Raw genomic sequence first — 22,554 nt, forward strand, 5'->3', positions numbered from 1 at the left:
GCCCCTGATTGCTATTTGGAGAGTGAAGGAGCCAACCTAACACAAAGCCAGGTCTCCCAAAGATAGAAGACATTGGTAACCCAGGAGGACAAGTGTAATCCCCTTCCCCCCTAAAGGAGAACAATCTGGCCAGGGTTTTATGTTATATACATTACCAGTTAACCCCCTGGGAGCCAGACTGTTTTCCATATTAATGAAGTTCATCCCAATGAACAAGCAAAAGTTTTGATTCCACTCGATTCGACCAAAAAGTTTGAGTCAAACACAGATTTTTATGGACTGGATTGCTTGTCTCTAGTTAAAACTTTGAAATATGCTAGATATTAAAAACTCTGTCAGAATATGCAAAGTTGCCCAGTCAAATTAATATCAGAATAATCTTACTTTATGTATGGTTTATCCATTGGTATACTATATGGCACCAGTACCGAGCTCCTAAACTTACTATGTGGTTAAGACTTACAGTAGGACACACTACATGTTAGAAACACCAGAGACAAATGTGATTTTATTTATTTATTTATTTTGTGGTCAAATACAATCAAAGCTTATAGGAAGATATTTTGCAGCAATAAATCAAAAGAAAAAAATAGCAGTTTACCATAAAAGTGCCCCAGAGGAAGCACCAGAGACTTATATGTGCATTGATTTATTTTTTTTTTGTGGTCAAATACAATCTTGTCAAAGCTTATAGGAAGATATTTTGCTGAAATAAATCAAAAGAAAAAAAATAGCAGTTTACCATAAAAGTGCCCCAGAGGAAGCCTTTGATTTATAGATATTAAATGTAAGATCAGAAATGTTAAACAACAACAGATCTACATTAAGACTGGAATATTGGGACTATTTGGTCTTTTCCATGTTCAAAAATAATCTCAAAATTTTATATAACACAGTGGGGGAGATTTATCAAACTGGTGTAAAGTCGAATTGTCTTAGTTGCCCCTAGCAACCAATCAGATCCCCTTTATATTCCTCACAGATTTTTAGAAAAAATAAAAAAGTGGAATCGGATTGTAGAAGACAATTGTACTTTACATCAGTTTGTTAAATCTCCTCCCAATGTGCACAGACATTCCATGCAATTCCATAATAGTGGTGCCAATTTACTTTGTGTCAATCTAATAAAGAAAATCCAGCCAGGGAAATTTAGGGAATTATGCAGAAAGGAAATGTATTGGATTTCTGGATGGATACTTTGGGGGAAACTTATCAAGGGCTATTTTTAAGTGAATAATAATTTGAATTTTCACCCATATTTGTTCTAAGTTCTAATTATAAACCAGTATTCGACTGGCAAATATTTTTTATATGTAACTTTTTTTTTATTCTGCCTGTTTTTAGTACTAACCCAAAAAATTGCATAATCCGGGATTTGCGCCCAATTTATCATTTGCAACTTTTTAAAAAGTCGCAAAAAAACGATGTAGGCCTATGTCTGGTTAGTAAGAGGTGCATTTGTTTGTGACGTTATAATTAGAAGCATTTACTATCACGGTGCGACTTTTCCATAAATCACACCCAATATATTGTAACAAAATAAACACATTAGAATAGTCAGACACATTAGACTCCTTAGTATATATCCCCTTTTGTGTCCAAATGGTCTCAAAATCCTAAAACTGGTATCTAAAATTTTTGATTTCAATTATCAGTTTATTTACAAATTTAGACACCATTTTATAATTTTAAGTGTATTTTTATGTATATATTTATGATTATATATTTTGGTATACATTGTATAGGTTTGAGATCCATCAGTACGTTCTGTTAAGGACCGCACTTGGTTTGGTAAGATGTGCGCAGTTCTCTGAGCACTAGTATCTGTTTTTTTTCCAGTTCAATGGAATATAAATCCAGGTGTTGTATCAAGCGAACTCCGCTGATAGATGTCTCTGTGTTGCAAAACATCCCTATCGTGGCTTACTGGTGGAGTGGGTGGTGGAATACACCTCTCCCACTAGCAGCGGGTGAGTTATTTTCAATTTCCTTTAGATATGTGCAACCTGTCTGCTTGTATTACATTTTAATGCTGGAGAATTCTAAAATTAAAATAAAAAGTCAAGGAAAGCCAATTCTGTCAACACATTATAGAAGCCTAAATCAGGAAAGCGTTAGCCAAAAGAAAGATCCTCCATAAGAATGTATTCGAATATGGAGACAATGATAGGTCTGGTAAAGGCTCCTTATGAACCACTTTTTGTATTTTCCATGGAATTAGAACTTGATAAAACGTATATCGACTTCTCCAGTAATTTCAATATAATCTATTTCGTTGAAAGGCAGGCGATGTAAAAACTCCATACATCTTTCTCCATGAACATACACTTCAATAGTACTTCCTACGTTCTTGATTTCCATCTGGTAGTAAATATATAGAAAAGGCAGATATTATTAACTAGTACCAAAAGATTAGCCACCGTGCAGTGAAAAAACAACTAAATCTGTATATTTCAGCTCTGGTTAAAAAAAAAAAAAAAAGGGGGGGGGGGATGGAGTTATGGGCACCCATGTGGCAGACACTATTCTTTTTACATTTACTTGCTATTTAGCTGCAGCTGTCAGACATGTTCACAGATTTAATTTAAAAAAAGAGCAAGTCTACAGTTAAACTTTCACCTATGTCTATGCAGAGCAACACTAATACCTGAACATGCTTGCATGTTACTCCAGTTGAGAATTTTTCAATGCTTTAGTGCTTAACTCGCGTAATGAGCCCCATTGAAATCAATGGGAGACTCAAGCGTTTTAACCAGGTACAACAAAGTGTAGAGTGCCTGGTTAATATATTGCAGTGTTTGTATATTCTGTCCCTTGACAAAATAAATGTTTAACCCCTTCAAGAAAAAGCCCTTTGATGCCCGGGTCAAATTAATGCAATGTTCCTCCTACCCTTCTAAGAGCCATAGCGCTTTTACTTTTCCACCTACAAGGCTGGTTGGGGGGGGGGGGGTCTAATTTTTTTGCAATATGATCTCTATTTTTCATTAATATCATATTGGTGTAGCAGAAAATCTTTGAATGCTTTTTATTAATTTTTTTGTAATATATAATTAAATAAAATCCTTAATCCTGGTGTTTTTTTGTTTTTTTTCGTTTACGCCTTTCACCGTGCGGAAACAATAATGTTATATTATATTAGATCGGACAATTCTGCACGCTAAGATATGTAATATGTTTATTTATTTATTTTTAAAATATTTTTATTTTTATAAAGGGCAAGGGGGTATTTTAAACTTCTATTGGGAGGGGGGTTTATAAGGGGTTCTTATACTTTTAAAAACTTTTTTTATTGCACTTTTTTTTTTTTTTTTACACTTGGTTTCACTGTAAAAGATGCAATCAATAGATTGCATATACTGATCTATGCTATGTCATAGCATAGTTATCAGTGATCAGTGTTATCAGTAATCTACTGTATGTAAAGAGCCTTCCTGAGAGCAGACTCTATACATTAATCGCCAATCCAACAGGACGGAGGTAAGAAGTTTACCCCCGCCTGTCGGCACAAGCGATCGGGACCCCCGTAGCCAAAACTAAGTGACAGATGCTTGATCTGTCGCTGAATACCTTAAACGCTGTGATCGCTATAGATCGCAGCGTTTAAGGGGTTAATGAGACACAGGTACGAGATCGCAGCTGCCTCTCATTACCTCCGGCCCCGGACACACTGATGTTTGCGGGACCACTCTCACTGCAGCGGTCCCACACACATCAGAAGCCCCTGAAGTCAGGAACGTATATATACAGATTGCTGACAGGAAGGGGTTAAACGAAATATACAAAAATTAGAATGAAAAAATGCAACAGATTTCTGGAAGATATATTTGAACTTATACCGCAATTGACTTTATACCGCTTTAGTTCTAATGTGTCTTGCAGAAACCTATTGCATTTTTTTGGTCTAGTTTGCAAATATTTTGTTTAAAGGGGTTATCCAGCACCACACAAATATGGCCACTCTCTTGTCTCCAGATTGGGTGTGGTTTCAAACTTAGTTTCATTGAAGTAAATGGAGCTTAATAGCAAACCACACCTGAACTGGAGGCGAGAGGGGGAAAAGTGGCCATGTTTTTTCTTCACCTGCTAAGAGCCATAGCACTTTTATTTTTCCACCTACAAAGCTGGTTTGGGTGTCATTTTTTGTGCCATGATCTCTAGTTTCTATTGATATCACATTGATGTAAAAAAAAATTTTTGATCATTTTTTATAAATTTTTCCTGATATATAATTAAAAAAAAAAAATAGAAATCCTGGTGTTTTTTGTTTTGTGTTTTTTTTTTTCCCGTTTACACCGTTCATTATGCTGAAATAATATTGTTATATTTTAATAGATCAGACAATTCTGTATTCTACAATATATAATTTCTCTATTCATTTATTTACATATTTTTATAATTGGCAAGGAGGTATTTTAAACTTTTATTGGGGGGGGGTTATAAGTTTTTTTTAAATACTTAAAAAAACCCTTTTTTTTAATTACACTTTTTTTTAAAAAACACTTAGGGGAGGATTTATCAAAGAGTGTAAAATTTAGACTGGTGCAAACTGGCCACAGCAACCAATCACAGCTCAGCTTCCAGCTCTGGGGAAAGGAAAGAGGAGCTGCGATTGGTTGCTTTAGCCAGTTTACACCAGTCTAAATTTTAAACCCTTTAATAACTCTTCCCCTTATATTTTACTGTTAAACATGTAATCATTAGATTGCATATACTGATCTGTGCTATGCCATAGCATAGATCAGTGTTATTGGCGATCTGTGCATAGAGCCTGCCTGAGAGCAGACTCCATACACAGATCCTGCCCATTGGTACGAGTGATCGGGACCCCCCAGTCAGTGACAGGTGCTTACCAGGTGCAGCGATCCCGCACACATCTACAACCCGTTCAGGAAGGTTTATATACACTCCTGCTGCACGAGAAATCGGCAGCAGGAATGTATATAAACATATTGTGGACGTGAAGAGGTTAAAGAAATGCGATAGATTAATAGTTCAGGTCGATTATCCATGCGGCAATACCAAATAGGTTTGTTTCGGGGGGGGGGGGGGGTGATCGGGGCGGCGGGGGTGGCGGTGGGGGTTGCGATGGCGGTGGCGATCGAGCCGGCGCAGGGGACTGTAGGATGCGTGGCCGGGCTGCGGATGAGCGGGGGGCCGGGCTGCGGGCGGGCGGACTTTTCGCGACGAACGTTTACACGTCAGGGCGATAAACAACGATTTAAGAACACGTTCAAAGATCAAAATGAACTATTTCTCGTTCGATCGTTGGCTGCGTTTACACGTACGATTATTGTTCGAATTTGATCGTTATCGTGCAAATTCGCACGATAATCATTTCGGGTAAACGCAGCATTAGGGATCATGTTGAAAGTGGCTACATCTGTACATACTTAGTACACCTTTATGTTGCTAATACAAATAAATAGCAGAGTTCTGGTAGGTGGAGGGAAGCCTTGTGCCCCCTGTCCTGCCTCTTGGCACTTCTGTTCTGTGTAATGCCAGCAGAGCGATTAGCTCCACCTACAATATACAACATCCAGATCTGACCATTAGAGGGACCATTTTTCAGGGTGAGAAAAAATAGAATCTGTTTACGATATGAAAAAAAATGTGGTTTCTAAGAACTTTAATGCTGGCCAAATCAAAAAATTCTGTGCAGACATGAGGTGGGCGACATAAGAAGGAAGCTCTACTTACTCGCCCCTTAGTTTTAAAAGCACAGTCACCAGATCTCTGACAGCCGCCACAAGCTCTCTGAGAGATGGGACGTAACATAGCAGGAGTGAGAGCTGCGGGAGGCTGGCGGCTGCCAGAGAGCTGGTGACACTGGGGGGACATGGAGATGGCTAAGCATAGATTCTTATAGAATTCCAAGAGCCGTCTTTCCCATAGGGCAGGGGCCCATGACTCGTAGAGGGCCCCAATACTCCAGAACTGGCAGCATGCTCTCCTTAGCACAGCCCATGAGGACTGCCCATTCCCCCCTGCTCCTTGAGGGTCCTATGCGTCTGAGAACTCCCGTGTAGAGACGGCACATCCTGGATCCCAGCAGGGGGAGCACTGAACTTCAGGGAGAAAAGTAGCACTCAGGGACTGGGCAGTGCAGTTACTGGCAGCCACCAGCCTTAGTTTTACCAGGCTCGAAGCTGCAAGCTGCTCATTCTGCAGGTCAAAGCACCCTCTGCTTGACTGAGGCTGCCACATCTGCACACAGTGATTGCCATCGCCTGGACGCAAAAGACCCTCCAGAAGCAACAGCCAGACACAGAGGATCCCCCCGGACAGGAGAGACCACGAACGCTTTCATCGGAGACAAGAAAAAGACATACCTCCCAACTTTAACTGAGTGCAGAGGGACATAGACATGACGTAACCAAACAAAAGACCACACCCCTAATCACACCCATGCCCCAAGACACGCCCCCAACCACACAAAACACTTCTCCCACAATCACAGCGTAGTGCAACACTGATTTTCTTATGCCACCGCTGCTACTGAATAAAATCCACTGTGCAGTTATAGTGTTACAGTGCAGTTATATCCAATGACTCACGGGGAAGTCTTCTCTGATGAGAACTTCTCCGAGCCACAAATCCACAGAATCTGACAAACAAACATATTAGGCTCCTCACTCTGGCACCATCCTCATCTCTCTACAAACTGCACATCTGTATTGGCCCCTTTACACCATCTTTTAGCGGGTAGGCTGACTCTATGTGATCCCCTTATAGTATATGTAACCCCTGTGTTATCCGACTTATAGATGCCCCCCCCCGTGTTGTCCATCGCTCCATAGACATGGCGCCCTTATACATGACCCCCTTATACATGGTCCCATTATAGATTACCCCCTTATAGATGCCCCATTGTACATGTCCCCCTTATAGATGCCCCCTTATACTAGTCCCCCTTCTAGATTGCTCCCTAATACATGTCCCCCTCATAGATGCTCCCTAATACATTTCCCCCTTATAGATGCCCCTTGTACATGTCCCCTTATAGATGCCCCTTGTACATATCCCCCTTATAGATGCCCCTTGTACATGCCCCCCTTATAGATGCCCCTTGTACATGTTCCCCTTATAGATGCCCCCTTGTACATGTCCCTTAATACATATCCCCCTTATAGATGCCCCCTTGTACATGTCCCCCTTATAGATTGTCTCCTATATAGAGATGAGCGAACCTCGAGCATGCTCGAGTCGATCCGAACCCGAACTTTCGGCATTTGATTAGCGGCGGCTGCTTGGATAAACTTGGATAAAGCCCTAAGGCTATGTGGAAAACATGGATATAGTCATTTGCTGTATCCATGTTTTCCAAACAACCTTAGAGCTTTATCCAAGTTCAGCAGCCACCACTAATCAAATGCCGAACATTCGGGTTCGGACCGACTCGAACCTGCACCCAGTTCGCTCATCTCTACTCCTAATACATGCCCCCTTATAGATGCCCCCCAATACATGTCCCCTTTATAGATGGCCCCCTAATACATGTCCTCCTTATAGATTTCCTCCTAATACATGTCCCCCTAACACATGCCCCCTTATAGATTGCCCCCTAATACATGTCCCTCTTATATATGGCCCCCCTATGTTGTTCCCCAGACAAAAAGAAAAAAAACACAACTCACCTAACACCTCGCTCCCCCGCTGCGGCTGTCTTCTTTTACCTGTCGGTCTGGCCCCCGGCTGATGCACGCTCTCTGGAGATGTCCCAGGGAGTCCCCAGCAGAGCACCCATCAGTGACCTCAGTGTGCGTCGGGGCTGGAACTTCCAGTACAGGGAGAGTCTCTAACAAAAGCTCCCTTTACCAGAGGTACAGGCTGGTGGCGCACACTGAGGTCACTGGTGGGTGCTCTGCTGGGGAATCCCTGGGACATGCCCAGAGAGCGCACATCGGTTAGGAGCCAGGCTTACACTGCCCCCAGACCGACAGGCGTACTGTGCTATCAAATCTTAGGACAGTACGCCTATGGGGTGGGGGGCAGTGCGATGGGGAGTGGGACACATGGGGGCTGTTCCGGGGCGGCAGGACATTACCCCCAAATCGGGACTGTCCCGACGTATCCGACGGACGGCTGGGAAGTATGTAAAGACCCAGCACGATGCCTCGACTCGCCCCCTTCTGGCCTACCAAGTTTATTAAAACGACTACTTCCAACTACTGCTATGTCTACACTTTCTATAACTACAAATTTTCCCACTATCAATACTACTCTCACATCTACATCAACTACTACTGCTGCTACTACTACAGATATAGCTGCTAATACTACTACTCCTCCCACTTCTACTACCACTATTGATGTTACTTCTAATCCCACTACTATTGCTACTGCTACTCCCTCTACCAATACTCCCCTTATCTCCTACTACGGAGCACGGTGACCCTGCTCTGAACCGTCACAGTCCCGGGTGCTATCTGCCGCCCGGGACCGCGGCTATTAGCGGGCATGGTCCAATTGCCATGCCCGATAATTAGCCTTTTAAATGCAGCTCTCAAAGTTGACAGCTGCATTTAAAGTGCTGCTCTTTCCCCTTCCCCGGTGTCTAGTGGGGGGGACTGCCCCCCACGACGTGGTCATGGAGGAGCGATCCCCGCATCTGTTACTGGCCGTGATAGCCGAAGGCAATATAATATCTCATTGATCTATGCAGTATATATATACTGCATAGGTCCCAATTTTATAAATAAAAATAAATAAATAAACATGTTTGGTATCGTCGCGTGCATAATCGCCCGACCTATTAATTTATTTCATTCCTGATCTCTTATGGTAAATGACGTAAGCGAAAAAAAATTCCAAAGTGCAAAATTGTGCATTTTTGGTCGCATTTGTAAATAAAAGTTACACAAGTTACATATCGTTGTTATCGTAACAACATGAGGAACATGCATAACAAGTCAGTTTTACCCTAGGGCAAAGGGCGTAAACTCAGAACCTTTGCAAATTACAAAAATGCATTTTTTTTTTTCAATTTCATCACACATTTTATTTTTTTCTGGTTTTGCAGCGTACTTTATGCAAAATTAATTAATTAGTGGTGCAAAAAATAAGGGCTCATATGGGTCTATAAGTAAAAAAAATACAAGCTCTATGGCCTTTTAAAGACGTGGAGGAAAAAACGAAAGCACAAAAACGAAAATTAGCCCGGTCCTGAAGGGGTTAAACTACAAAAAAAGAAACAGACAAACGCAGGGCAATTAGCTGGAAAACACTTAGAAACCACATGATAAACTCCCCAAACAATATAACCAGGTATTTTTGTGACTGTCAAGTTATTAAGAATCTTGGGCTTCAGACAACACCTTTTAGTATTCATAATATTTTTTCTCCTTACCGTAAACTCTGTGTTAGCTTTGAATGGAAATTTGCCCGTGGGATAACCGATTACCTCGTTTCCCCAGTAGCCACCTTCACGACTGTTGCCTGCTATTGTTTCATAGTACACAGAACAGTTGAAATTAAAGTGAATATTTCCTGTTTTGCTGTTTATAAGATTTACTGCAAACCTGGAAAAGTGACAGTGACATCAAGTTTAGTGTTGACATAATCCTATGTAAAATATGTGTGTTACAGTAGGTTAAAGGGGTTATCCAGTGCTACAAAAACATGGCCACTTTTTCCCCACTCTTGTCTCCAGATTTGGTATGGCTTGGAACTCAGTTCCATTGAAGGAAATGGAGCTTAATTGCAAACCACACCTGACCTGGAGACCAGAGAGGGGGAAAAGTGGCCATGTTTTTGTAGCGCTGGATAACCCCTTTAAATCTATATTGATCCAAGGTACAGAGCATTTATGACCTATCAAATATCAGATGGGCTTTCCAAAAATAAAATGTTTTTAATATTTGGCTATAACAAGTTTAAAAAAAAAGAAGTGAAACTCTCCTTCCCCAATCCTCCACGGCTGCTCTTTGGCCCCGCAATTTACCCCATCAAAGTCAAACTGACTTCTATCTCAAGTGTCACATATGTCACTTGAGAAAGAAGTCAGTTCGACTTTGAAACATGTTATGTCTAACAAATTTATAAATTTTTTTTACAATACTTTTTCATTATCATTGGACCTGCGCCTGTTGCATCTGTATTGGAGTCGAGACATTTTAGTCTATTGTTTATCCCGGTGAGTATATACGGGAGTGGCTGCAGTTTTACTTTGGTTTACAGCCTTGTGAATGTTGTGCCTCGGGTTTGCACAACTATCCCAAGTGAGAGTTTCCAACTTCTCCACTTGCACAGTCTGGAGCCATACAGTTTTACACTATGGAGTGCTGTTTATCATTTCAGATAGACAGACAGGAAAGGTAGGTAGGTAGATAGATAGATAGATAGATAGATAGATAGATAGATAGATAGATAGATAGATAGGAACGTATATATACATTCCTGCAGTGAAGGGGCTTTTAATCTGTGCATTATTGCTGGGCGGTATGGCCAAAATTTTTGGACGTAGTAGTAGAACAGATATAGATGAGGGGAACTGGGGTAGCTGGGGGGAACTGGGGTAGCTGGGGGGGACTGGGTCAGCTGGGGGAGACTGAGCGGGGACTGGGTCAGCTGGGGGAGACTAAGAGGGGGCTGCGGTAGACTGAGGGGGAACTGGGGCAGCTGGGGTAGACTGAGGGGGGACTGGGGAAGATGGAGGTGACTGAGAGAGGACTAGGGCAGCTGGGGGGGAATGGGGCAGCTGGCGGGGAATGAGGGGGGACTTGGGCAGCTGGCGGTCACTGAGGGGGGGACTGCAGCGAGCAGGCGGTGACAGAGGGGAGGACTGGGGCAGCTGAGGGTGACGGAGGGGTATGGAGGGTGACTGAGAGGGGACTGGGGCAGCTGGGGGGGGACTGAGAGGGGACTGGGGCAGCTAAGGGGGACTGAGCGCTCCCCTTCCTGTGGCACATGGAGGTCCCTGGTTTCTGGAGGAGGCCGCAGGGACTGCAGAATAGGGTGATCGCATTGCTGCAGATCCTGGAGCTGTACAGCAGGAAAAGGGGTCTGCACTGCCCCCCCTCTGATTCTGTTGTACAGCTCCAGGATCTGCATTGATGCTACGTGTAAGGGGCGGGTCAGCGGCGCCTCAGCTAGTACTAGCTGCTGAAGCACTGCATCCCGCCACCACCGTGCACCTCACCGCCCCTTTCCAGACTGCCCGCCATCACGCACCTCTCCGCCCCTCTTTGGACTGCCTGCTGCCATGCACCTCACCCCCCTGATCCGGACTGCCCGCCGCCGTGCACCTCACTGCCCCTCTCCAGACTGCCGGCCGCGCAGCTCACCATCCCTCTCCGGACCGACTGCCGCCGCGCACCTCACCGCCCCTCTCCGGACAAAAAAATCAAATCGATTATAAAATTCTGGGCGAATTAATCGAATTCATTCGATTAATCACCCAGCCCTACTGTGTGGTAATTAAAAAGAAACATATTATATATTTGAGCATGCGATACAAATTATGTCAATTTTTTTTTTTCAAAATTTTTCTTTTACACCAATATGATACCAATAAAAACTATAGATCATGGTGCAAAAATGACACCCCCACCCCAAGGTGGAAAAATAAAAGTGTTTTGGGTCTTGGTGAGGAGGAACATTGCTACAATTTGAACTGGACATCTGTGCCTCAATGTCCTTTGGGTTAAAGGCGTTACAGGAAATCTGTCAGCTCCCGGGCCCTAACTAAGGTGCTGACAGTGTGCTGCAGTTGGCAGTCCCCTAGTGAGCATGGTGACTTTTGGTAATTTTCTGTGCGGTGGATAATGCACAATCTCACGTCTCCTACTGTAATGAATAGTCTAAGAGTAGTTGTTTGTGCCGCGCTCTGGCACACCTCACTTCTCCCCCCCCTTCTCTTTGTGAATAATCAATAATCAATATAAATGATTAATATCAATAATCAATGCTGCTCAGTCTCCTGCTCGCTTAGTTGTCGGCCAGTGTCTGATTGCAGATCAGTTCTGTGTAGGCAGGTTATGTTTGAAAGAAATACTCCAGGTATAGTAGAATCTCTGAAGTATTGGGGGCTGTGGTCTAGGGGAAACTCACCTGTCTAGTGGCCTGCCAGCAGTTTGGTCTCTGGTCTCTGATGGACATGAAGGTCTTTTTTTTTGTTTTTTTGTTTTTTTGGGGGGTGGCAGTATTTCGCAACCAAAACCAGGAGCGGATTGAAAACACAGAAAGGCTATGTTCAAACATTGTTGAAATTGAGTGGATGGCAGCCACTTAATGCCAAATAATTACTGTTATTTTTAAAACAATGTCCGATATTTGTTATTATTTGCCATACTGACCAAAATACTGAGCAAAAATACTGTGTGTGAACATAGCCTTAAAAATGATAGAATAATTAGGAAAAAAAATAAAGACCTCAATATCATTTACATCAGGGGATTTCAACCAGAAAATGAACTGCTGGCAGGTCTCTAGACAGGCAAGTTACCCCTAGACCAGAGCTCCAACACATTTGGGCTGAGAGATTCCACTGTAGCTGAATGTTTCTTTTAGACATTACCTGCATACAGAGGACTGATCTGCAATCAGAGACACTGGCTGAAAGCGTGAGTAAGAAGGAGGCTGGGCAGCATTGATTATACATAAAGTAGAGGGAGGAGGAAGGAGTGGTGAGGTGTCCAGAATGCAGAACAAACAACTCTTCTTTGCCTCTTCATTACAATAGGAGACCTGAGATTGTACATAATCCACTGCATGCAAAATTACCAAAGGTTACCATGCTCACTAGGGCACTGCCAGCTACAGCAAACTGTAAGCACCTTAGGTAGGGCCCAGGAGCTGACAGATTCCCTTTAAATAAGTCTTTCTATGAATAAACAGTTTTTATTGCATTAAGTGTAAGTGTGGACCACAGAATTCAATAACCTTTTCCCGGTGACAGAATTTTTTTTTATTCCTTCCTGCCTTCTAAGGGTTCTTTTACATGGCCAATATGGGGCCATACAAGTACGCAAGCAAGCACCGATTAGCAAGATTGAAGCGCATCTGCAGTGCTTTTAGAAAGTAAGATTAGTCATATGGCCTGGCCACATGAGCTATCAGTTCATGCAACCATTTAAATATATTGCTATCAGCCACACATCTCCTGTTTGCACAGTGAGATGTGCTGCCGATAGCGGGAATTTTTAAAACTGCACAAAAGATGCAATCAGCTGAGGATCAGGGATTTTCCCACTCATCAACTGATCACTGACACTTTTACACTGAATAAGCATTACACCAAATAAGCATTTCTACCAACACTCCTGGCCAATAATTGGCCCATATAAAAGGCCCTTAACCCCTTAAGCACACATACTATTAATATAATAACTACTAATACTATTGTTATATTTTAATAGATCGGACAATTATACTCTGCCTGAGCCGGAGGTCCCCAAAGCTCTCCCGGCAGATGAGCGTCTCATCGGGAGAGCTTCGGGAGAATGGCAGAGGCACCGGAAGTCCCTGAATCCTCCTCATTGTCCCAAAGCTCTACCAGCAGCCAAGCATCTCCAAGCCTCTCTGATGACACGCTCGGCTGCCAGAAGAGCTTCATGGACCTCTGGCGCAGGCAGTGTGCATTGACGGGCATGGGTGACAGGTGAGTTGATTGTTTTTTTTTTTGTTTTATTTATATTAATATTTATTTATTCATTTTTCCAAATTAAAATTTTTCAAAACACAATACACAAAAAAAGGAAATATTACAGTATATTTGCACAAATATAAAAAACATACAAAATTTTACAAAATGTACTACAAAATTCCCTTAAAGCGACTATGTACCCACAATCTGTCCCCCCCAAACCACTTGTACCTTCAGATGGCTGCTTTTAATCCAAGATCTGTCCTGGGGTCCGTTCGGCAGGGGATGGAGTTATTGTCCTAAAAACAACTTTTAATCCTACAGCGCTGTGCCTGACGGCCAGGGCTTACATTTGTATATGCATTAGGCTGGCACCACCTCTCCGTCCTTCCTCCCCACCCTCCTCATCATTAATAATGATCCAGAAACATTTACTGCTGTTTGAGCTTTGCACAGGTGTATGAACGATCCAGCCCATGTTCATTATACACACAGGTGGGGAATAGGAAGCAGTCTGTCTGGAGCATTCCTAATGATGAGGAGGGTGGGGAGGAAGGACAGAGAGGTGGTGCCAGCCTAATGCATATACAAATGTAAGCCCCGGCCATTAGACACAGCGCTGGCAGATTAAAAGTTGTTTTTATGACAATAACTGCATCCCCTGCCGAACGGACGCCAAGAAAACAGTTTCCATATGAATTGGTGGTTAACCACCTCTCACCCATCCCGAGACTGCTGTGCTTTATATTCCAGGCTGATCTGATGGCAGTGTCTCCGGGTGCTGTGGATCTCCTGAGATCAGCACCCGCACACTGTTCGGCAACCTAGCACACAGCGTTGACTGCTAGAGTTTTAGTAGTGAAGAGGCGTTACCGCCTTTCACTATGGGAGTCTTTAACCCTTTGAGGACCAGGCCCAAAATTGCCCAGTGGACCGCGCAAATTTTGATCTTAGTGTTTTCGTTTCTTCCTCCTCCCCTTCTAAGAGCTTTAGCACTTTCAGTTTTCTATCTACAGGGCCATGTAAGTGCTTGTTTTTTACAGGAATAGTTGTACTTTGTAATGGGCTCTTTCATTTTACCATAACATGTATGATGGAACCCCAAAGTTATTATTTATGAAGATATAAATAGATGAAATCGTAAAAAAAAATGCAATATGTCAACATTTGGGGGGTTACTGTGTCTATGTAATGCACTATATGGTAAAAACGACGTGATACCACTATTCTATAGGTCAGTCCGAACACAACCATATGCAGGTTTACACATTCTCTAATGTTATATATTTTTTTAAATGAAATCCTTTTTTTTGGCAATTAGTTATTAATAAAATGGGCCTATTGTGACGCTTATAACTGTTTTATTTTTTCACCTACGGGGCTGTATGGTGTCATTTTTTCCGCCATGATCTCTAGTTTTTATTAATACCATATTTGTGAAGATCCGTCGTTTTGATCACTTTTTATAAATTTGTTTAATATATACGATTTCATCTATTTATATCTTCATAAATAATAACTTTGGGGTTCCATCATACATGTTATGGTAAAATGAAAGACCCCATTACAAAGTACAACTATTCCTGTAAAAAACAAGCACTTACATGGTTTGTAGATAGAAAATTGAAAGTGCCTTCCTCTTAGAAGGGGAGGAGGGAAAAACAAAAACTTTAAGATCAAAATTTGCGCGGTCCACTGGGCAATTTTGGGCCTGGTCCTCAAAGGGTTAAAGACTCCCATAGTGAAAGGTGGTAACGCCTCTCCACTACTACAATGCTAGCAGTCAACGCTGTGTGCTAGGTTGCCGAACAGTGTGCGGGTGCTGATCTCAGGAGATCCACAGCACCCGGAGACACTGCCATCAGATCAGCCTGGAATATAAAGCACAGCAGTCTCGGGATGGGTGAGAGGTGGTTAACCACCAATTCATATGGAAACTGTTTTCCACATAAAAATCGTTTATCACATACTGTAAGTGAATTTAACAATTGCCACAATATTATACATTGAAGAGTACCAGCAGAGACGCTCAAAAACATAGACTACATGATATATATGGAAAAACGCAAGTCAACTTGTGACTTATTCACACTTATCCTAAACGGCACGCAAGGGCCCTGCAGTGCCAAAAACTGAAGCTGTGGAGATAATGTATGGACATATTGTAATACACATTATGATAAAAACTGAATTCATGGACTATGACTATTATGCTTATTAGCTCTAGGTAACACATCTACTGTTGTGATTTTATCATTTGTTAATTTTAATTTTTATTATTAAAATAAATACTTTCAAAATATATATAAGAATTTTTTTTTTAACTCATATAAGAAAAAACATTTTTTATTGAAATTTACAGATTTAAGGAAGTTTCTTGAGAGCCTGCAATTGTTACTCCACTTTATAAATTTACTGGCCTTACAGGTGCAAGCCAGGTAGTGCACTTGTTACCTACTCTGCTATATTCCATATAGAACAAGGTAGAGCACACACATTTACTTTTCACAATTAGGGGATCTTGCTAAACTGTACCTCAAACTTATTAATTGGTAAAATCATATACCTGTCCCCATAACCCTTGCAGTTTCTTACAAGACCATACCATGTGGATGAAATTACCACCCTCCTGCATACATCTCGGACATTTATCATCCTTTCTTTTTTTAATTTTATATAGGAAACTGGGCGTGTAATACATTCTATGGACCAAGTTAAACTGAATGAATTGATGGTCCCCTGAGCGCGAGACATAATGAATATTCTGATAGACTTTGCCTCAACCCCTTATGTCTCCTACCTCCTTTCCCATCCCTGTTGCAAGCTGGTGGAGGCAGAACTTGTGCAGAACTGGCCCCCTAAAGCACCAGGGAGGTGACAGTGGCAAGAATGGGCTAATTTTCTGGTGGACTTCTGAGGGAATGTTGACCCAATGGGCAGTAACAGACATGTACTGCCCTTGCCCATAATTAAAGGACCAGACATCAGCACTGGGGTGCACGGTCTTGGACACCAAGATACCCAATGAGTCGCCAAAATTTTTCTACACAACTGTGCAGTGACGGGACAGCCGATGGGAAAGCTGATGGGACTTTTTTGGACTTTTTTTGTTTCTGGCACAGTGATGGGACTTTTTTTTGTGTTTTTTTTTGTTTCTCAGACAGTGATGGGACTTTTTTTGGACCTCAGACAGTGATTGGACTTTTTTTTTTTAACTTTTTGTTGTTGCGGCTAAACGAGGTTCTTCTATTTTTTGAACCTGATTATAAACATATCAACTGATTTTCCCTTAATAAATTCGATAAGCTTGAACACTGAAGTTGCTTTCATGTGTCTTGGTTAATACTCACAGACAGCTGTCACATTACATTTTTGATTAGGCAGCACCCAGGTATATCTGAGGAGACTAATTTAAGGTCTCACCCTAACAGGGGTGACGTCACACATCTTGATATTCACAGAAAACCAGGATACAAGGGATTATAGGAGTAATAATCCCTTGTATCCTGGTCTATTCTGTGACAAAGGTACAATTTTGAGTTGCCGTTGTTATTTTCACCAGATTTGTAATGAACTTTATCAAAGTTCAGTTCGGCCCCCGAACCGAACTTTTCCCAAAGTTCATAACAAAACTGGTTTGTAACGGTTTGGTTCGCTCATCCCTATACATAACCATATTTCTATTAACCAATGCCAAGTCTATTCTAGACATGGTATTACTTGAGATTGTTGATTGTTACTTGAGGTGAGTTAATTGTTTTTTTTCAATTTCAGTTAATCCCTGCCTGACTACAGTGTATAAGGTGAACCCCAGAAATTCTTCTTAAAAGTCGGGGATCGTCCTGTACGCCCAGTCATCTTATACGCCAGAAAATAAGATATATATTGCTTGTCATCTGGAAACTGGCAGCACACATTTACATTACTGTGCTGTCGGTTTCCCTGTTATCGTTATTTTGCAGCAGGCTCAAAAGACAAGATCAGCCGAGGATTAGGCCTTTTATCATTGTCACTGATTGCTGATTGCCAATTATTTGCCACAGGAGCATTTCTAGCAACACTCCTGTGGTCCATAATCGGCCCGTGGAAAAAGGTGAATTTACAATAGGGAAGCACCGTGTTAGCTAAGAATTTGGCTTGTCAGCTGGCTGTCTTTGAACTCTTCTCTGCTTCAGGTCCCTAGAAAAGCTGGATCCAGTCCTGGAAAACTGGGAGAAGCTTCCCAGGACTGGATCCAGCTTTCCCAGGCACACAGAGCAGAGCGGCACGGAGTTCAAAGGCAGCCGTCGGATAAGCTAACGAGGCGCTTTGCTTTTATTTGCTTTCATTTATATTGTCAATTCGCTAATCTCTACCATTAACCTTAAACATGCTACAGTTGTTATTGATCAAGATCACCATTATCTTTAATTCCTGCCGCTGAAAATTAACATCAACTGCAGATAGCAGCTCCTGAGCCCACTTCATTTACCCTATTTGTTACACAAGTCAATTGTCAAGAAGCCATTAAAACTTTGAAGCCATTAAAACTTTGGGCCCGTATAACTGAGCATACTACATTTTATGAACATGGAGAGAAAGGAGCTGCTGCACCTAATGCCTATGGCTGACACTAATGCCTCTCGGCTGCATTTAAAAACCAATGCCAGGATGTTGGTATATAATTTGATCAAACCATACTGCCTCATGTACCATGTGCAGGTCCTCTGGCCCACATGAGTCCCTATACTAAACCCACACTGTGTCTGTCAGCGACCGTGAACCCTGCAAAGCAAGGGACTGAAGGGGAACAGTTGGTTTGGTCCGGTGACATTGAGGTTGCAGGGCTATTCTAAGCCCCCTTCCCCCGTTGTTGCTTGCTTAGCAGGGTTGGCAGTCGCTGACCGAAACAGTGTTGATTTAGTGTGGGCCAGGGGACCTGCACTTAGTGCATGAGGCAATATGGTTTGATCAAATTATATACCAAGATCCTGGCGTTGGTTTATAAATGCAGCCGAGAGGCATTAGAGCCATAGGTGTGATGTGCAACAGCTCCTTTCTCTCCATGTTTGTATACTACATTTTATGGTCTGTACCATGCATATCCACTATACAAACTTTAACAACTAATAGTAATTCAAAAAGAAACATACTTATCTGCCGTATAAATTTGTCCCATGAGAGTGACAGTTTCATTTTCCTTATCTAAAAAATTTGCCCTAAAAGCAGCTCTAAAGTAACTTTCCTATAAAACAAACAAACAAACAAACAAACAAACGTTAGTATGACAAAATGGAAGAAAGCAGCTTTGGTATAGACCACAAGTAAAATAATGTAAAATCATACCGGTTTATAGAAAGTCATGGCTGCTGGCTGTGGGTGAGAATATAAAGAAAGATATAAAACCCATATCATATAGATACATTATTATTATACAGGTAGACACAAATAAATTCTAAGATTGTTATATGAAGCATATCCACATGTTGAAGAATTTACTCCCCCAGCTATCATTTGTAATAGACGAGCACCAAATCTAAGGAACACGTTGGTATGTGTCCATATTGGAAGAGAGAAGAAGATCGCTAAACAGACATTTTTATCTGCTAAACATAATAGCACTTTTGCATCTCTACATTGTAGCTATTGATCTAATGTTTCGAAGGGTTGAATTATTAAATGCCCATGTGGGCTTCTTTACATTGGAGAAACCCACCAAAAATGCAAGGACAGATTATGTAAACATAAATTCACTGTAAGATGCAAAAAAATATTGTTTCCATTACCTGCACATTTTGCTCTAGCACAGTTGCTTTTTCAAATTATTGAACAGGTTGAACATCCCAGGAGAAGGGATATTATTAAAGGACAACTCCAAGCAGGGCAATTGTTTAGAAAAGTGCCAGGGAGCAGTGATGCCGTAGTGCCCCGCCAGCTTCCTGGTTATAGAGGGGACCTGGGTCGTGACGTGTCAGTGAGCGACCCTGGGTCCCCTTTCTAACTAGGAAGCGGCCGGGGACCTGAGTAACCAGAACGGCGGTATGTGGCATTAGCACTGATGAGAGAACATGCTGGTGAGACCTCATTATTTCTAACAGTCTCCCTAGCACTTAAAAAAAAAAAAAAATCACCCCACCTGGAGTTGACCTTTAAAAACCTTCTATTATGCCAAAAGGCTTATTGGATACACATGTTAGATATCCTGGCCCCTAGAGGCTTGAATCGTGAATATGAGATAATTCAGTTAGCAAACTAATAACAATACACATGGCTTTCTCTTTTTCTTATAAACCCAGCCAATGTGAGATGATAAATATGGGAATATTGAAATACATGTACATCTAGACTAGGAATAAAGGTCTTAGTTTTATCTTTTGTTACATTCCTCCTCCTACAATATATTTATGCGACTAATGGTGCGTTTACACGGAGCGATAATTTGCCCAATCAAAGGATTAACGAGTAATAATGTATTTTTATAACGATCAGTTTAGATGTAACGATATATCATTTGAAAAAATGATGATGGCAGGGGGACACTGAGGGACACAGGGCACTGGAGGGACACTGAGCATCCCTCTGCCATCATCCTCTCCAGCAGCCACAGCCCGCACAGCTCTGAGAGTCGGGTCGTGACATCACCATATTATGCAGGAAGTGACATCACCATTGTGTCCAGGAAGTGAAACCTTGATGCAGTAGGAAGTGCAGGGAAAAAAGCACTTTATAAACATTTCCCGTAATAACTGTATTATGGTAATTTGTACAACTTTTGGGGGGCAACACATTACTGTAATAAAAATTTTCGTTGGACTTCTCCTTTAATAACACTAACCCCTTAGCGACCCATAACGTATCTGATACGTCATGGTGACGCGGGGGGAGTTCAGAGAAGAGTCCTGCCGGGACCCCGCTCTGAATGGCGCCGCTCCTGGCTGATATCTGCAGCCGGGGAGCACCTCTATCAGCCGGCGCGGGTCCTGTTGCCGCAACGGCTAATTAAGCCACTAAATGCAGCTGTCAAACCTGACAGCTGCATTTAGAGGCTTTGCTCCCGGTGTCCCTGGTGTCTAGTAGGACGGATCTCCCCTCCACGATGCGATCGTGAGGGGGGGATCCATGCTTCTGGCTGGGCCGGGACTCAGCATCGCAATGACGCTGATCCCAGCTCGGCAATAGATTGCTGTGGCCTGCAGCAGGCCAAAGTAATGTATAACCAATCTAATGGATCTTTGCTGTGTATATACACAGCATTGATCTCTATGAGAGATCAGTGCTATGTATATACAAGTCCCCCCGGGGGACTTCTAGTTAATGTAAAAAAAATAAAAAATTATTAATAAAAAATCCCCTCCCATAATAAAAGTCCAAATCCCCCCCCCTTTTCCCATTTTATAAATATAAATAAATAAACATTTTTGGTATTGCCGCACGCGTAATCGCCCAAACTATTAAATTATCACATTCCTGATCTTGCACAGTAAACGGCGTTAGCGCCATTAATCCCCGTGGCCCCAGAGCATACATTACCTGCACCACGCTCCTGCTTGCTTTGGGGTCCTCCCGGTGGTCAGCCAATCAGTGCAACGCAGAGAGAAATCCACTGCATATACGTTGTATGTGAAGGCACCCTTGCCCACATTTCTATTCCTCTCCCCAGCATATACATTACTCACATAGGGATGCTTAACCCTTTCCCGCACGAGGATGTAACTGTACGTCCTCGCGTGGGTGCGGGCGTTCAGAGCGGGGCCGCGCGGCGACCCCGCTCTGAACCCGGCGGTCCCGGGTGCCGCTTGTAGCCTGGGACCACCGGTATTAGCGGGCACGGTCCGACCGCCGTGCCCGCTAATACAGTAATCAGATGCAGCTGTCAAACATGACAGCTGCATCCGATTATCGGATACAGCATTTCCCTGGTGTCTAGTGGTGGAGATCGCTCCTCCGGGACGAGTAACGACTTGAGGAACATGCATAACAAGTCAGTTTTACCCCAGGGCGAATGGCGTAAAAACACATTACCCCCAAATAAAAGAAATGCGTTTTTTTTTTTTCAATTTCACCACACTTTGAATTTTTTTCTGGTTTCGTAGTATACTTTATGCAAAAATTCAGCCTGTCATTGCAAAGTACAATTAGTGACGCAAAAAATAAGGGCTCATGTGGGTCTGTAGGTGTAAAAATGCAAGTGCTATTTTGCTTTTTTTTTGGATTAATAGTTTTTATTGAATTTTCTCAAATAAGAACAAAGAGGTAACTACCAGTTACCGTAACAATATACAATAAAATACACAACAGCGTATGGGATGAAGTAAAATAAAATAACAAACAGACAGACTAACAATTCTAAATGGCGTTCAAAATGAGAATATGCGATACAATCGCTCAAAAGTGTTAATTCTGGGAATGGGTGACATTGGAAAACATTGGAAAAGTGGAAGGAGAAAACATTAGAAAGTACAGAACAAATGGTTATCCTCATTATCATCAGACATCTAGTCAGAATCCTGCTACCGAGCCAAATTCTCTCCATTTGGACAATCTATTATACACCACAGGGAGGACGTTCAAGCGAAGCGCCACGGACAGTTCCATCTGGTAGTTGTAGCGCACGACTGATAGAATTTCCTCTACGGTGGGGAGATCAGTGGTTTTCCATCTTTTAGCTATAGCAGTACGGGTACTGAGTAGGATATGTAAAGCTACTGTCGTGTCTGAAGTAGTCCAGTTATCTAGGCCTAAGCTGAGTAAAGCTAGTTCTGGTGACCAATCAATTCTGGTTTGTAAAACATTTTCCAGAAGTGAGTGTATTTGCTGCCACAACGTGGCGAGTTTTGGGCAGGTCCACCAGATGTGCAGTAATGTACCAGTGCTTTCCATACACCTCCAGCAAGTTGGGGACGAACCAGGAAATATTTAAGAGAGGCAGTCAGAGGTCATATACCACCTATAAACTAGTTTCCTAGCTACTTCAAGGTGATTTATACAAT

At 42.3% G+C, this 22,554-nt stretch overlaps 1 protein-coding gene across 1 annotated transcript in view; it reads right to left on the bottom strand.

The window, feature by feature from the left end:
• Nucleotides 1–503: 503 nt before the first annotated feature.
• The window catches only part of LOC138769175 (32 kDa beta-galactoside-binding lectin-like), a 42,597-nt gene continuing 20,546 nt past the window's right edge, over nt 504–22,554 (bottom strand). The window contains exons 3-6 of the mRNA XM_069947447.1: nt 18,911–18,937; nt 18,718–18,809; nt 9,350–9,521; nt 504–2,361 (exon numbers count right to left, since the gene is read on the bottom strand). Coding sequence (XP_069803548.1) covers nt 2,218–2,361; nt 9,350–9,521; nt 18,718–18,809; nt 18,911–18,937 — 435 coding nt within the window. The 3' untranslated portion in view covers nt 504–2,217. The remainder of the gene's footprint in view (nt 2,362–9,349; nt 9,522–18,717; nt 18,810–18,910; nt 18,938–22,554) is intronic.

Source organism: Dendropsophus ebraccatus, chromosome 12, assembly GCF_027789765.1.
Source record: "Dendropsophus ebraccatus isolate aDenEbr1 chromosome 12, aDenEbr1.pat, whole genome shotgun sequence".
Classification (NCBI taxonomy): domain Eukaryota; kingdom Metazoa; phylum Chordata; class Amphibia; order Anura; family Hylidae; genus Dendropsophus; species Dendropsophus ebraccatus.